The sequence below is a fragment of the Mastigoproctus giganteus genome, chromosome 4 (genome assembly GCF_048544385.1).
Source record: "Mastigoproctus giganteus isolate SK-2022 chromosome 4, ASM4854438v1, whole genome shotgun sequence".
NCBI classification, from domain to species: Eukaryota; Metazoa; Arthropoda; class Arachnida; order Uropygi; family Thelyphonidae; genus Mastigoproctus; species Mastigoproctus giganteus.
Window position 1 is genome coordinate 48599861 of NC_143578.1, and position 16052 is coordinate 48615912.

Consider the following 16052-nt stretch of genomic DNA (forward strand, 5'->3'; position numbering starts at 1 on the left):
AAAATGAAACATGGATACCGAAACAAAGAGACATTAATAGAATACAAGCTGCAGAAATGAAATTTTTAATATATGTTAAAGGATATACAAAATTAGATAAAATACCAAAAATAAATATTAGAAAGGAATTAAATATTTACTCAATTAATGAAAAAAATATAGAATATAGACAAAGATGGAAAGAACATGTAGAAAGAATGGAAGATAACAGATTCCCTAAATTAGCTTTTACATATAGAGCAAAAGGAAAAAGAGACAGAGGAAGACCAAAGAAAAGTTGGGCAGACCTCTTTGAGATCAGAACAGGCAGATTGCCTAATCCATGAAGGAAGATAAGATAAGAAAGCTTTATGCATTTTATATAATTCAAAATTTTCTCATTTGGCAATCTGCTGTACTGTTCTGCTTTAATATTATTTTCAACTTTCCATGTTATTGTTATTGTTATTTTTTTTTTTTTAGGAGCATTAGCAACTAAGGCCATATTGCTCTGGGGATATGCAGTGGTCCTTCCCTGACCTTTCCGCATCCTCTGTATTTGGTGGTCATGGGCTCGAACCCCGGTCTAATCTAGAAGTGTGCGCTACACACTGCTGCTCCTGCCCACCTGGCTATGGAGGCGCCAACTTTCCATGCTTTGCATAACATCATGCTTATATTCTGGCAATATTTTTCTCTGTTGTCACTCTGCATGAGACCATGTTGGCCATGTAGTTCATATTTTACTCCCCCACAGTTCCAAATATATTATAATTCTATTTATTCCATTTTATTTTTAAGATGTGTGTATGTGTGTGTGCATGTGCATGTGGGCATGTTGTGCAAGTGTGTGTGTTTATATCATTTATTTATTCATTTACCTTTATATATCTCTTTTCTGTTTAAATATACTTACAATTTGTATAAGTTCCTCAATGCTGTAAATCTCTCTGGTGGTATAACTGTTAAATAGTTATACTGAAGAATGCTATAAAAGTTGGATTCAAAAATTAATACAATTTGCAATAAATGATACTATCATATTTATCCTAAAATTAACACATGAAATAACTAAACCATCAATTAGTAAATTAGTTAGTTGAATAGGTGCACAAGTTACTCATCCATCCACCCTTCTGATGCCAGTAATTGTTATGCAGATTAAGATATAAATTCACTATGTAAGGTCCAAAACATGAAGAATCTAGCCATCAAATTAAACAAGAAATGAATCCCAACCTCCTGAGTGTTTGCCAACTTTTGGGGTCCATTGGGTATTTTGTGAGGATCTGTAATGCATTTGGTATTATAACAGAATTTTTTTGAGTGTTCTCAAAACAAAAAATGACATTATTAAAACATGATTTGTCTTAGCATTATGCATATTTAATTTAAGAATGAAATGATGTCCCTTAAAATTGCAAACAAATGTCTTTTTATAAATGTCAGAATATAATACAAATCTCACAATAATGTAATTTCCAAGAAGAGGAATAACAATGGCTTTATAATATATAACTAAAAATATTATTAGTATTAGTAGTGGCAAATAATGCAAGAAAGCAAGCTTATATAGCATAAGCCAAAAAAAAAAAAAAAAAAAATATATATATATATATATATATATATAACCCATTTCACCTATCCATTCCCACCAACAGTTATAAAATGCCACTGCAAAAATACTGCTTCTGCACCTACTAAATACAGTAAATTAGAGGCAGTTATAAAAATACTAAGATGAAATATAAATTTTTATGTTTTAGTTTGCTTGAGGAGTTGTTTCCTGGTTATCAACCATTTAAACATGTTTTTTCAATTGAATTGTCTTCATTATTCATATCAGGCATTGATAGTTGGTTTTCTAATAATGTGTAACATTTCCTAGCATTATTTTGGGCAGCAATTTGCAGGATGCCATGAGTTTCACTGCCTTCTCTAATTTTGGCTTATTTTCATTGATTGGTTGCAGGTAAGCACCTGTAAAGTAGCACCTGTTGCATCCAGCCACAATTTTCATAAGTGGTATCAGGGTGTTTAATTTGAGACTTCATTGTGTGACTTCACCATGTTCGCTCACTCTCTCTCTCTCTCTCTGTCTCTCATTTTAAAGCTGCTCATTTTAAAAATATTAAAAAAAATAAATAAATCAAAACCATGAAAGATTTCCAATATTCATATGTGAATATTGGAAACCTTCTAGTAAAACCAGATAACTTTACACGAATGAACATTGAAAGATTAATTTCTAAATCATTATTCCAGTCTCTGATGATTATGTGCTGAAGCCTTACTGTCAGGTGGCCCTTCAAAAGAGGACCTATGTCTAAATCCAGGTGTGCTGGCATCATTTAAATAAACCTTTAAAGGTCAGTTATGCACACTTCAGGATAACTATGGTCCCTTAAAGGTTCTGGAAGTTTGTTATTAACAATTTTAGTCATATGTAAGAAGAAAAAAATACCAGCTTTCAAAATGCATGCTAGCATGCATAATTTCTGTCTGAATAAAATTTTTTTTCACATACTTCATGAGGTGTGAATGCATTTCTTTTAATTTTACTATCTAATTATTCAACTTTCTGTTAACTTCCTTAAACTCAAATGACAGCAACAATAACGAAATTTATTTGTTATATTTAATATGCACATACATACACTTGAAAAGTTAAATGCTGTCAGTAATTACTATTAATTCTTAAAGCACAAGTTTTTAACAGTGAGGGAGGGGGGATATGCAAGTGATTTTTGGATAAATAAGGAAAGAAAATTTTCAATAATGTAAAAATAATTCACGTTATTCAAGTGGGGTGGAAGGGATACAGCAAAAATATTAAAGTACTTGAAGGTGTACATGATTTTAAAAAAATTAAAAATCCATATTATAAAGTATTATTATTATTATTATTAGCTACATGGTGCAAGGAAGCCTGAGGCTTATGCTGCACCAGCAAAAAAAAAAATATTTCTCTGAATTACCCTGAGAGAGAGAGAGAGAGAGAGAGAGAGAGAGAGTCAAAAGTAGAAGGGAATCACCAATAAATAGAAGAATGATGATATCCGGCTCAGGACCCTAGGTGTGCCAAGCTCATACTCACCAGATGTGAGGAGTATTTAATGTTTAGAAGAACAATAAAATCATACAGAATGAAAATCTAAGGTAAGATTGCTATCTTAAACAATTCACTGATAATCAAATGGTGGCAACTTATGAAAGAACTAAGACCGTGATAAAATAGGCTTTTTCTTTCTTTCCAGGATTAGAATAATAAAATGGAATGGAGCATTCCACTATTCTGAAAAAATTTATACCTTACCACAGATTTTCATACGAAAGAATTTCAACACCATGTTATAGTTCTCATAAAGCTACTTTCATTAGCCCTTTTGTCAATAGTGAGATAAGTTGCTCAATCCACTTTCTGATGAGGTAGTAGTACCAATAAAACAACTGTCAGCAGAGTGAGTCTTTTAAATAAAGAGCAATATATTCTTTGTTTTTGGGAGTGCTTCTTATTTTAAAGTATTATAATTAGTGACAGCTTGCTGATTATTGTAAGTTATGAGACAATTAAACTGTGAATAGACTTAGATTAAGCTAAAATTGAACACTGCACAAAATTACCAAATGATGTTTATTTTTTGAAAATTATATCCCACATCATTTTATAATAATGCAGATATGCTTTTTTCTGTAAAATTTTCAAAGTAAAATTCACACAATTATTAAATTAGGTGTCAATCAACATTTTCTAAAGTATCTCCCATTTGCCAAAGGCTGAGGCAGATCAATCAACTTTCATGTTTACCATCATGATTATGTGGCTTTTACTATCTAACTCTGGATAATTTAACTCTGTAAAATTTTTGAAGAATAAATGTTATTTGTAAAATTTTACAAATTTTTCAATGTTTAGTTTGTTGCTGTTGGTTCAAGGCATATCAACATCTTAAACTGTACTACATCGGTGTATTATGTGTGTGTACAAGTGTGCGTGTGCATGCGTGTGTGTGTGTGCTCATGAGCCAATCTGCATGTTGTGTGATCTGAAAAAAAAATGGCATAACTAATGGGGAAAGCTCTACTCCCTCTACCTGGGATTGGCTTAATGCAGTCCCAATTTGAAGAGGCCTTTAAGAATTACTTCAGTGTGATAGGACTCAAATGCAGATTTCTTGTAATGAGTGAAAAGCGGTGAAACCACTTTTCACTCATTTAGAGAGATTTAGTTTAATCTAAGTCAATATCAGATAGCATTATGTGTATTATGTCCTTTAAGTCATATATTAAGAACTTAAACCTCAATATTTTCATTTTTTTTTCAGGCTTAGAACTGTAAAAAACAATGAAATAGTTCCATTATTATAACTGAATTAATAAAGTGAACAAATCTAAGCATTTTCTAAGATTTTAGGACGTAGTAGTAAATATCATTTGATTTGTTTCTTAATTAATGACAGATAAGTTTATTTCAGTTATTTAACTGAGTTGTATACGTACAGCTCTGCAAGACTTGTAAATGGGCTGAAGTCTGTATTTTGAAGGTCTATTCGATTGAAACTGAAGTCCCTATGAATGAAAAACAATTAAAAAGAAGCATAGTTTTTTATCTTTATTTTATTATTAAAATAAAATATACATAAAACATATTAATGGAAAATTTTAATAATTTTAACCACGCAACAGATGTTATTAGTTGCATCCAATTAAAAATGGAATTAAAGCATCTTCAGTGGACTAATATTCCAAAAGGACAATTAGAAATACTTGTAATTATATCAATTAGTACCGCAATTATTATAATTTAATTAACTTAAGACCCTATATGATATATTCTTAGGGTAATAAAGTAATCAGATTTTTTGCATAGGAAAGGTAGCCTCATTAAAAGGGGATTATAAATAATGACATAAAAGTAAATCCAGACAACAAGAATGTATATGCAACATACAGCTAGGATTTCTGCAAGTAATTTTTGAAAGCATTATGCCTAATAAATAAATAAATAATTTGTTACAGTCTTAAGTTACAGTCAGTTTCATAATTGTAATTTATTTCAGGAAATTAAAGATAGTTAAGGAAATAAGAATCAAACATTTTTACTTATCTCAAAAAAAAACAATGAGTCAGTTTATAACCTCCCTTCCTTACAGTGTGAGGACTAAATGGGTAAAAATTCGTAATAATATTCACCACACAGTGCAAGGAAGCCACAGGCTTTAGCTGCACTGGCAAAAAAAAAAAAACAAGCAGATAAGGAAACACAAATTATATGCTTCCTTCCTCACACAGATAAGTATCCAGCTGACCTTTGAATTTATTCAAACTGTCAGCCTCAATTACCTGCGAGGGTAGCTTATTCCAGCAATCAACAACAACAGGCGCCTCCGTAGCCAGGTGGGAAGGAGCAGCAGTGCGTAGCACACCCTTCTTGATTAGACCGGGGTTCGAGCCCGTCACCACCAAATACGGAACATGCGGAAAGGTCAGGGAATGACCACCGCACCGGAGCAATATGGCCTTAGTTGCTAATGCTCCTAAAAAACCAAATAACAACAATAACAATAACAGCAATCAACAACTCGCTGGCTAAAAGAAAACTTCCTACAATCCAATCTAAACCTCAAGCCCTGTAATTTGAATTTATGACCCCTAGTTCTGGAATTCTTTAGAACAGTGTATAGCATATAGTGTTAATTGTAATGCATCTCCATGGGTTTCCCCCAACTCCACATCAAGCAATGTGATGAATACAAATTGCTTGACGTGGAGCAATGTGATGAATACAAATTCTGTAAAGGCCAGATTTATGTAGGTTAGTGAGTGTTTATGTAGTTTAGTGTGGGTTATGTTGGTTGTGCTGTTCATATCGTCTCTTAGTCTAGGGGCCTATGCTTCCACACAAAAACCTCTAGTTTACTGTCCAGTGCCACGAGGAGGTGGGCCTGGCAGTAGGAAGTATAAAGCACTGGTGGGGGTGAAAACCCTGTGGTAGCCAAGGCGACAGGGAGAGCCCAGTAAAAAAAAAAAAGAAAGAAGGAATAATGGGGGAAATAGCATGTGGGAGGGGGTTAAAACAGACTCTGCCCAATACAGGGTTGGGGTTCTGTCTAGTTTTAGTTTAATTTCAAGCACGTGTCCTCTTGACAGCTTGTTAGTTACTATTCTGTACATGACTTCCCATGGGTCAGCTTTTCCAGAAGTTCCCACCAAGTGCCACCAAGATTCCTTTTTCTTTTCTCTTATGAGGGAAGTCTATTGATTCCTGAGAGTCCTGTAAGAATCTCTCAGTGCTCAACCTCATTTTGGGGACTAGATATTCTGGTTCTCTGAAAATGTTTCCTTGCCTGGTATACCTTTCTCCTGAGTATAGTCAGTTCAGGGCACCACCAGGGGGACTATCTGCTTCCTGGGTTTTTTCCATGGGATAGACAGGTTTGATGTTCTAGTAATCATGTCAGTCATAGTTAGTACATGGTCTGTTTCTTATTTGGTTTTTGGGAGCATTAGCAACTAAGGCCATATTGCTCCGGGGGGATATGCAGTGGTCATTAGCATTAGTAGAGACATATGATGCAAGAAAGCAAACTTATGCAGCATCAGCCAAAAAAAAAAAAAAAACATGCTCCCATTTCACCCCTCCGTTCGTTCCAAGTACCTGTCCAGCTCAGCCTTAAATTTATTTAGGCTAATAACTTCCACAACAAAGGATGGAAGTCAGTTCCACCAACCAACCACCGACTGGCTAAAGGCAAACTTCTGCACATCTATCCTACATCTGTCTTTCCTCGATTTGAATTTATGCCCTCTCAAATGATTATTCTGAGCAAGAGGGAGAATTCCATCAGCATTCAGCATGCTCAAGCCATTCAAGGCTTTATACACCTCAATCAGATCACCTTGCAGGTGCCTAGTCTCCAGACACTGTAATTTGCAAAATTTAAGCTTTTCTTCATAAGAGCAACCCTTTGTTCCATTCACTAATCTTGTTGCCCTTCTCTGTACTCGTTCAAACAGCTCTACATCCTTCTTAAAATGAGGCCTCCAGACCTGTATACAGTACTCAAGGTGTGGCCTGACCACTGCCTTATATAAGGGAATAATCACCTCCTTATCCCTGCTAGAAAAATTCCTGTATATCATTGACAAGACACTATGAGCTACTCTTGCAGACCATCTGCACTGCTCAGAAAACTTCATATCTGCCTGCACAATTACCCCCAGGTCCTTTTCGTTCTTTACCACTGTCAGTGTAGTACCATAGAGTTGATACGTCACTCTGGGGTTGCTGCTTCCGATATGTAGTACTTTACATTTGTCAATGTTAAACTTCATTTGCCACCTCTCAGCCCATCTGCTCAACCTTTCCAGATCCTGTTGCAGCAGCATAGCGTCAGTACTGTCCTTAACAACCCTGCCAACCTTCGTATCGTCTGTAAACTTGGACATTAAGCTTGATATACCATCATCAATATCATTTATAAATACAGAAAACAATAATGGACCCAATACTGAACCCTGAGGGACTCCACTAATAACATTATTCCATGATGAGCAGTGTCCATTGATTACCACTCTCTGTCTTCTCCCACTCAACCATCCCTTTATCCATAGCAGCGCCGACCGGGCTAGCCGAGTGGGTAAAGTACCTGCCTGGCAACCCAAAGGTCGCGGGTTCGATTCCTGCCTTGGGCTTGGATCAAAGTACTGCAAAAACCTTGGGAGGTGCAATATGGCCACAGAAGCCGATGCGCCAAAAAACTACCAAATCAAATCAAATCAAATCCATAGCAGCAATTTGCCTCCAATGTCACACTGCTCCAATTTGTGCAGCAGTCTTCCATGTGCAACAGTATCAAAAGCCTTTCTAAGATCCAAATATATGATATCAAAGTTATTCCCTGCATCCAGTTCCTTTGTGACCACATCATAGTATCCAATCAAGGTCAGGCAAGACTTTCCCTTAACAAAACCATGCTGTGTCCAAGCTATAACTGAAGTCTTGTCTAGATGATCCTGCAGTGCTTCTTTAACCTGTGCCTCCATTAATTTTCCTGGAACAGAAGTTAAACTAACAGGTCTATAATTACTTGTGTTGCCCTTTGATCCTCCTTTGTGAATTGGGGTCACATTTGCACATCTCCAGTCCATGGGTACCTCCCCCGAGTCCAAAGAAGCTCTCATAATTATGGCTAAGGGTTTGCTTACTTTCTTTGCTGCCTCCTTTAATATAACTGGATAGATCCCGTCCACCCCGGGTGCCTTTTTTATGTTTATCTTAAACAATTTCTCCTCCACTTTCCTCTCAGTTATTACAAAATCATCCAGCTCACTGCCAGAGTTTAACTCACCTCTGGCATTCCCCTCCCTGTGGAAAGGTCATTCCCTGACTTTTCCACATCCTCCATATTTGGTGGTCACAGGCTCGAATCCCGGTCTAATCAAGAAGCGTGTGCTATGCACTGCTGCTCCTGCCCACTTGGCTACAGAGGCACCCATAGTCAGTACATGGTCATTCGGGCTATAATTGTTTGATCTAGACAGATCAGTTTCCTGTTTCTGCAGATCTGCTGCTATGATTTCAGTGAAGATGTTCCAGTTTGCTTTCTTTATATTGAATCCTCTTATATCTCATAATGACTGTTGAACTATCTGTAACTGTCTGTTTAATTTGAAAGTTATTGATCTGTGATCTGAGGTAGTCCAGGCTGGCTGTACATACCAGTTTGAAATTTTGTATGCTACTGAATTTGTGGCAAGAGTGATATCAATATCTCTCTCCCACATAGTGCAGCTAAAGGTAGGCAGGTGGTGAGGATGATTTAACATCTGAAATGTGGAGGTGGCTATATATATTCTGTGAGAATTTGGCCATTGTATGTGCCTGCTCTGTCTTCTGTATGGCTATGCCATAAAGCTGACCAGCAGTTGACATCAGCACACACAATTATGTTAGCATTTGGTAGCAGAGTTGTAACTGTTTGTAAGTATTCAATGGTGAGATTTATATCTTCACCAGGTCTACAATACATTGATATAATGTAAAAATGCATTGTCGATGTGTGCACACACTGGCACTTGGGAGCAGAAGTGACCCACCTTTGTGACAGTAAACTCAGTATTTTTTACAACTATTGAAGTATAAGGGACATCTAAGGTCTCATAGCCGAGTGGTCAGAAGCGGGGGTGCAGTAGCACATGCTCTTTGAGTAGATCGGAGTTCAAGCCCCTGACTGCTGAATACGGTCGATATGCCAACATGCACTGGACCAGTGTGTCAGATTATGGTCCGTTTCCCACAGCATGAATTGTTGAGGAGACTTCCATCCTGCAGTGGGTTGATAATGGCTGCACTTTACCTTTTAAGGTGTATTATATGATCTTATAGCCTCTTGGGTATCCTTGAACTCTACCCATGTGTGTGTGTGTGTGTAGGGTTCTTGGAGTATAAAGATATCTATATCATTTTCCTCTAGCTTGAGTTTGATCTGATCAACAACTGCACGTGCTCTCTGAGCATTCATTTGAATGATGTTTAAAGCTCTAGTCACATTCATGTTCTCAGTCTGATCATGATCCATAATTGGTTCTAGATTGGATTAATTTGATCATTTTTTGATAACAGGGGCAATTTACATCCCTGATACTATGCAGATAGTCAGACAGTCTGGCTGACTCACAAGTAGCACATTTTGGTTACTGATTTTTATTGTTGAAGTTTTTAAAATTGTGGCCAGTGACTGTGCAGTGGCCACAGACAGGAGTTTTCTCACTGAAGTCCCTGGCAGTATGGCCATACTTATGGCAGTTTTAACATTTTTGGGTGGGGGAAGTGCCCCTGAACCTATGACTGGTCCAGCCAGTATAGATTCTTTTTTGTCTTTTTAATGTACTCCAGATTCTAGGTGAGATTTTCACTATTATATTTAGTCGTCCATTCTTCCTTCTTTTGGTGCCCCTCTTCAACGTAAATTCACTATCAAATTCTCGTAGATTGTCATAGTTTCATTGAAATTTTTATAATATAAATCGGTCATAGCTCACTTTTAGGTATGACTCTAAAATATCAAAAATTATAATGTTAGGATTTCTCTCCTTGGGTTTTTCTGATTCCAATCCCAATTTAGTCACTTCTGGGTGGCTTTCAATTTTTTTAAAGTCCTCTTTGCTGGCAACTTCTAGTAAGACAACATTATTTCCAATTTTGCACATGTTGCTAACTTAGATTTCTTTCAAGTGAGGTTTCAGTTTAGTCATGAGAGTGTTCTTCACTGCCTCACTAGATTTCAGGTAGATTCTGGTTTAGCCTTTAAGATAACTATATTTGTTTCCTTAATTTTAGGCTTTTCTCTAGTTTTATCATTTGTTGGTCTAGGTTGAGACTCATTTTTGTTGGCCCTTACTACTTGAGCATAACTGACAGTGTTCATATTCTTGTAATTATCTTTCTCTTCTGTCACTGTCTCAATCTTTGCTTTTAGGACTCTATTTTTCTGTGTTCAGTTCTATAAGCCTCTTTTCCAATATAGATCAACAATTCACGATTTGCAGTCTTATGGCAGATGTTATCCTGTTGGTCTGTTTGTGCATACATTCTTCTAGATATAATATAACCTCTTTCACTTGTTTCATAGGTTCTGATATTTCATGATTTTTAACATAATTTTTAATGTTTTATAGGGTCTGATATTTCATGATTTTTAACATGTCCAATTTCCTTTCTTCTGTTTTTTGTAGGTCTGGTTCTGCATTTTCTTTGTCTTTGTATTCCTTATTTTTGGTTAGATTCTTCCCCTTTTTTGTCTACTTAGTACTAAGCGGGCTTGTTGGACAACTTTCTAAGTCTTCCATACCTTCCTCATTTGTCGACTGCTCCCTGAGAATGTGGTTAATCTCCAATTCTTTAGAACAGTGAGAATTCCATCTTCGTTCATTTCAATAATCCCTCTCAAAGCCTTATAAATCTTAATCAGGTCACCTCTGAGGTGCCTGGTTGCCAAGCTCTGTAGCCCACACAATTAGTCTTTCCTCATACAGTTGTCCTCCTGTCGGTCTCACCATTCAAGTTGCCTGTCTTTGGACCCTTTCAAGAAGCTAGATGTATTTTTTTCAGATGAGGTCTCCATACTTGAACACAGTATTCCAAATATGGTCTTACAATTTCTGGCAAGTTCTAAGGGAATACCCATCCCCCTAGGACTTGCCATTCCTCAGGGATGGGGGGGTACACCTGGAATTTGAGAACTGCTGCTCTAAATCGTTCTGATATGTGCCATTATTTATGAGGTTAATTTTTCATTTCATTAAACATTTTAACTATTAATATGTTGAGCAAAAGGTACGTGTGGGAATTATTTAATTAAGATTCTCCCCCCACTCTAATGGGATCCTAGCTCACCTCACACAACGAAATACAACTCCCAGCCAACTCTTCTTACACCACAAGACTTTGGTCATTTTCTGTTGTTTGCCCACTAGACTGATCATCCAGCATAGAACTTAAGTTCTATGTAAAACTTATTTTATTTTATTATAATATCCATTTTAACTAAACCTGAAGATTCCCAGAGAGGAATTGCAACCAGGTAGTAAATTCAATCAGTTTATGTATTACCAAGTAAATTTTCAAATAAGAAGTTTGTATAACTTCTACAGATAACAGTGCTATAATAATAATAAAAGCAATAAACAAACTCACAATTTTCGTACTTCTGCAGGAAGTTTTGCTGGCAGATTGGAAGAATTATGATGCATACAGGAAACATATAAACCAACACAGATACAGTCTTGAGGACACACCAGATCTAGAGAAGAAAACTGATTTTATTTTCATTCAGTGAAGGAAAATTTCATTATCTTATATTTACAGTATAACAAACACTCAAAAAGTAATATACCTAATTTTTTAAAATAAATTCTGAAAGGAAATGATAAACTTTTAGTACTGCTTTTAGAAGCAGAAATTTGAAATTCCTATAGATGGTGCAAAACCAATTAATCATTAAAATTTAAGGTGTAGATGTGCATCCGGCAACTGTAATTCATTCCCTACCCATCCTGAAAGAGTAGGTAGGGGGAGATATGAATTATAGGTAATATATCTATAATTATTATAAGTATTATATATCTGCATCAATGGCATTTATAATGTGGCTCTTTGTGCCTGTTGGATTAAAACTATTTTCACAGCTAGATTCTTGGCATAGTCTTTTGGGATACTAAAAAAGCCATTTTAGTGGATACCATGCTGAAAGAGCAAACAAACTCAGAAATAAGAATCAAAATTTTAACAAACGAAAGTGTTTAAAGTAACTTTGATCACTAAGCAACATGAGAGAAATGATATGAACTACTTTTCAAAAGTTTGAAGACCAGAGAAGCAACTACACACAGTAACAGTTTTACACAATTATATGATTCTTTAGTTTCTTTAACGTAGTGGCACACCTTTGAGTTTACTATTTTTCTTCCTGGTAAGATGGTTACTGAATGATTTCTCTAGTGTCCCATACAACTTTGCCAGCCGAAGAAGCAGCCTTAAACTTCAATAACTAATTTCTCATGAACAATATAGAAAGATTTTGAAAATTTGCAAGTAAAAATAGAAAGTTTAAGCTCACAGCACCGTAAGTTTCATCTTTTTCCTATGAAATGTATTTTTCCTTTTTTTTTTTTATAAGTGGGGTATTACTTTGTGGATGACCCACATACTTTATTCCTATTCTTCCTCTTCTTTCTTGCCAAAAGTTTTCAAAGCATATCATTACCTGGTGCTATTCAGACAGAGTATATATTTATCAACACAGATATGAATTGTATCATAATAAGTTTTAACCTTTCATCAGTTGACTGGTGTCTCACAGATGCCATTTTTTTCTGTTATTTTTTAAAATCTGGGAATAGAATCATATTTTCCCATGTACCTTTCTCTACCAATTTTTTTTAATTGGTGTCACAGTATATTCTGTTTTCATTAAAAGTTGCTAGATTTGCAAGCAGTTACTTATTTGTCATCTAACAGATGCCACACGAGTGAAAGAATAGATAATACATATATACAGAGTCCAGTCACAATATTATGTCCTTCCCCCAATGCAAACATCACACATGCCTAGCGAATCATACAGCGCACGTGTCAAGTTCACACACCGCAAGCATATAAGGCTTGATGTTCGGAATCCATGAACACAGTAACAGCCTCTGTCATGGGCAGTGCCTCCGTAGCCAGGTGGGCAGGAGCAGCAGTGCATAGCACACGCTTCTTGATCAGACAGGAGTTTGAGCCCATGACCACCAAATACAGAGGATGCAGAAAGGTCAGGAAATGACCACTGCATATCCCCGGAGCAATATGGCTTTAGTTGTTAATGCTCCTAAAAACCAAATAACAACAACAACTGTCATGGGCAAAGCACGCAACCTATCAGACCTGGAAAAAGGCATGATCATTGGCTATCGGGCCAGGGGTGCCAGCATTTCTGAAACAGTGGACTTTGTGAAATGCTCATGTGCTGCAGTGGTGAAAGTGTATCAAGACTGGGCGAATGGGACAGTTTTGATGACCCAACGTGCCAATTGTGGAGCCCCATGTGGCATTGATCCCAGAGGTGAATGTCGGCTGAAACCTTTTTGTCAGGACCGACTGGCACGCTACTGTTGCTCAACTGGCCATCCAAATGAACCATGGGGCCACCAGAAAGGTCTCCAACACAACAGTGCAGCAAACCCTGTTGCGCATTGGGCTCCGGAGCCGATGCTTGGTGACAGCACCCATGCTGACAGCCATTCATCGCAAATAGTGCCATCAGTTTGCACAGCAATACTGACACTGGACCCTGGCCAAGTGGCAATGGGTGACGGTTTCTGCTTCACCGAGTGGATGGACAGTGGCATATTAGGCGTGAAACCTCCGAGAACGGATAAGGTCAAGGTTAAGGTGTATTTGTTTAATTGCGGTCTCCAGGGTTTCCACTATATACTGCTGTAGCTTCTGAAATGGCAAAAGGCCAAGGCTGGCAAGTGTATGTATGTAGGTGTGTAAGTATGTGTGTTGTTATGTTGAGTGTGGAGTGCCGGCACCTGGCGATTTTGCAGCCAGGGGGCAAGGGACACCAGGTCCCCTGCCCTTTGACTCTCAACCTTGGCCACGAGGAGGCATGCCAGGGTGCACTTTCAAACAGAGACACTTACTGGGGCTATCAGGCAAGCCTGGGAGCCCCGAATTTTCAAATGAAAGGAAGATAGGAAAAAGAAGGTTTAGTTAGAGAGATGGGAGGGGAGGGGAGGGGAGGGGAGGGAAAGCAGAAAGAAGAAGGGGAAGAAGAAGACATCCCTGAAAATGAAGAAGTTTAAAGCTGTTAACATAAAATAAACATATAATACAATTATACAAAGGTTGCCATGTGCTATTATCATTACTAAATCAAAACTTAAATTGCAAGTATACAGTGGTTGCCTGTACCAAAGCCATGGTAAAAACAATTTAACAGCTGTACGGGAGAATTATCCCCTGCAACTAAAAGCCTTTGTAAAGTAAGCAGTTAAGCAACACTCTCAAACTTATAATACAACATACAGCAATTACAAAGATACGTATAAATCCGAGAATGGACACCCGGACACGATTGTTGGCAGAAGGCAGGCTGGTGGGGGCGGTGTTATGGTCTGGGGAATGTTTTCATGGCATGGCTTGGGTCCACTGATACCTCTGGAGGGCACCCTGAATGCAAATGGTTACCTATCGATTGTCGCAGATCAGGTACACCCGTACATGTTTACCGTGTTCCCTGGGGGCAATGGTATCTAACAGCAAGGCAATGCACCATGCCATGTCACCAGAATTGTCCGTGAGTGGTTTGAGGAGCACAACAAAGACTTCAAGCTACTCCCTTGGCCACCGAAATCTTCGGATCTTAGCCCAATTGAAAATCCATGGGATCACACGTTTCGAGGTGATCTCATGCATGGTCACAGATACCCATAGCAACCTTCTGTGGACTTATTGAGTCCCTCCCATGGTGGCTGCAGTGCATGCTGCGAAAGGCATATATTCTGGATACTAAGTAGGTGGTCATAATAATGTGACTGGACCCTGTATATATATATATATATATATATATATATATATATATATATATATATATATATTTTTTTTTTTTTTTTCGAATTAGCTGGAGTGTACAAATGTAGCTCACCCAAAAACTGTAATTCATTCTCCACTCATCCTGAAGAGTAGTAGTAGTAGTAGTGGCATGTGATGCAAGAAAGCATGTGCATGAGCTTATGCAGCATCAGCCAAAAAAAAAAAAAAAAATCACACCATTCCCTCCAAATGCCTGTCCAGTTCCTCCTTAAATTTATTCAACCTATCAACTTCCACAATGACAGATGGAAGTTTGTTCCAGCAATTAACCACCCGCTGGCTAAAGGCGAATTTCCGCACATCTATTGGTAAGTGGGGAGGTATGAGTTACAGATAATGTATCTACATCAATAGCATTTTATGTGGCTCTTTGTATCTGTTTTGTATAATTTCCTAGAAATAGATTTTTTATTCAGGGTGGTGGGGGATTGCTGGATTAAAACCTGAAAACTAAGAAAAAGGGATATAATATAAGATGTTTATGTTTATATATAATATAAACATAAACAACACAAGAAATTTTGAAGAATGAAAAATGGAATAAATTATAAATCCTAATTCACAAAAGATCATTTTCAATTCAATAAAAAAGTTAAAAATTATATTTTATATATATAAAAAAAAAATGTGTCTAACAGATGCTCATGAGCATTTGTGCTCCAATTAGGGGTATAAACTATGGAGAATTAACCCTTGATCCACTGCACCCCTAAATGGAATACATCCACTCACATGGAACCTGATAAATGCCTTTTTTAATTTAATTTTTACCTTTTTTTTTGTTGAATTGAAAATGGTGTTTTATTAAATAAGACTTATATAATTTATTCCACTTTTTATTGTTTGAAATTTCTTGAGTTGTATCTGTTTTTTTCAGTCATTGTTTATTATATCTCCCCTCTAATTGTTCAGTTTTCGGCTCTTCATCTGG

The 16052-nt window shown here is 36.9% G+C and overlaps 1 protein-coding gene across 1 annotated transcript in view; it reads right to left on the reverse strand.

Annotated features, from left to right (window-relative positions):
• The window catches only part of LOC150086701 (uncharacterized), a 247342-nt gene that overhangs the window by 35993 nt on the left and 195297 nt on the right, over positions 1-16052 (reverse strand). The window contains exons 31-33 of the mRNA XM_090372701.1: positions 11678-11783; positions 4480-4548; positions 896-967 (exon numbers count right to left, since the gene is read on the reverse strand). Of these exons, the coding sequence (XP_090228827.1) occupies positions 896-967; positions 4480-4548; positions 11678-11783 (247 nt within the window). The remainder of the gene's footprint in view (positions 1-895; positions 968-4479; positions 4549-11677; positions 11784-16052) is intronic.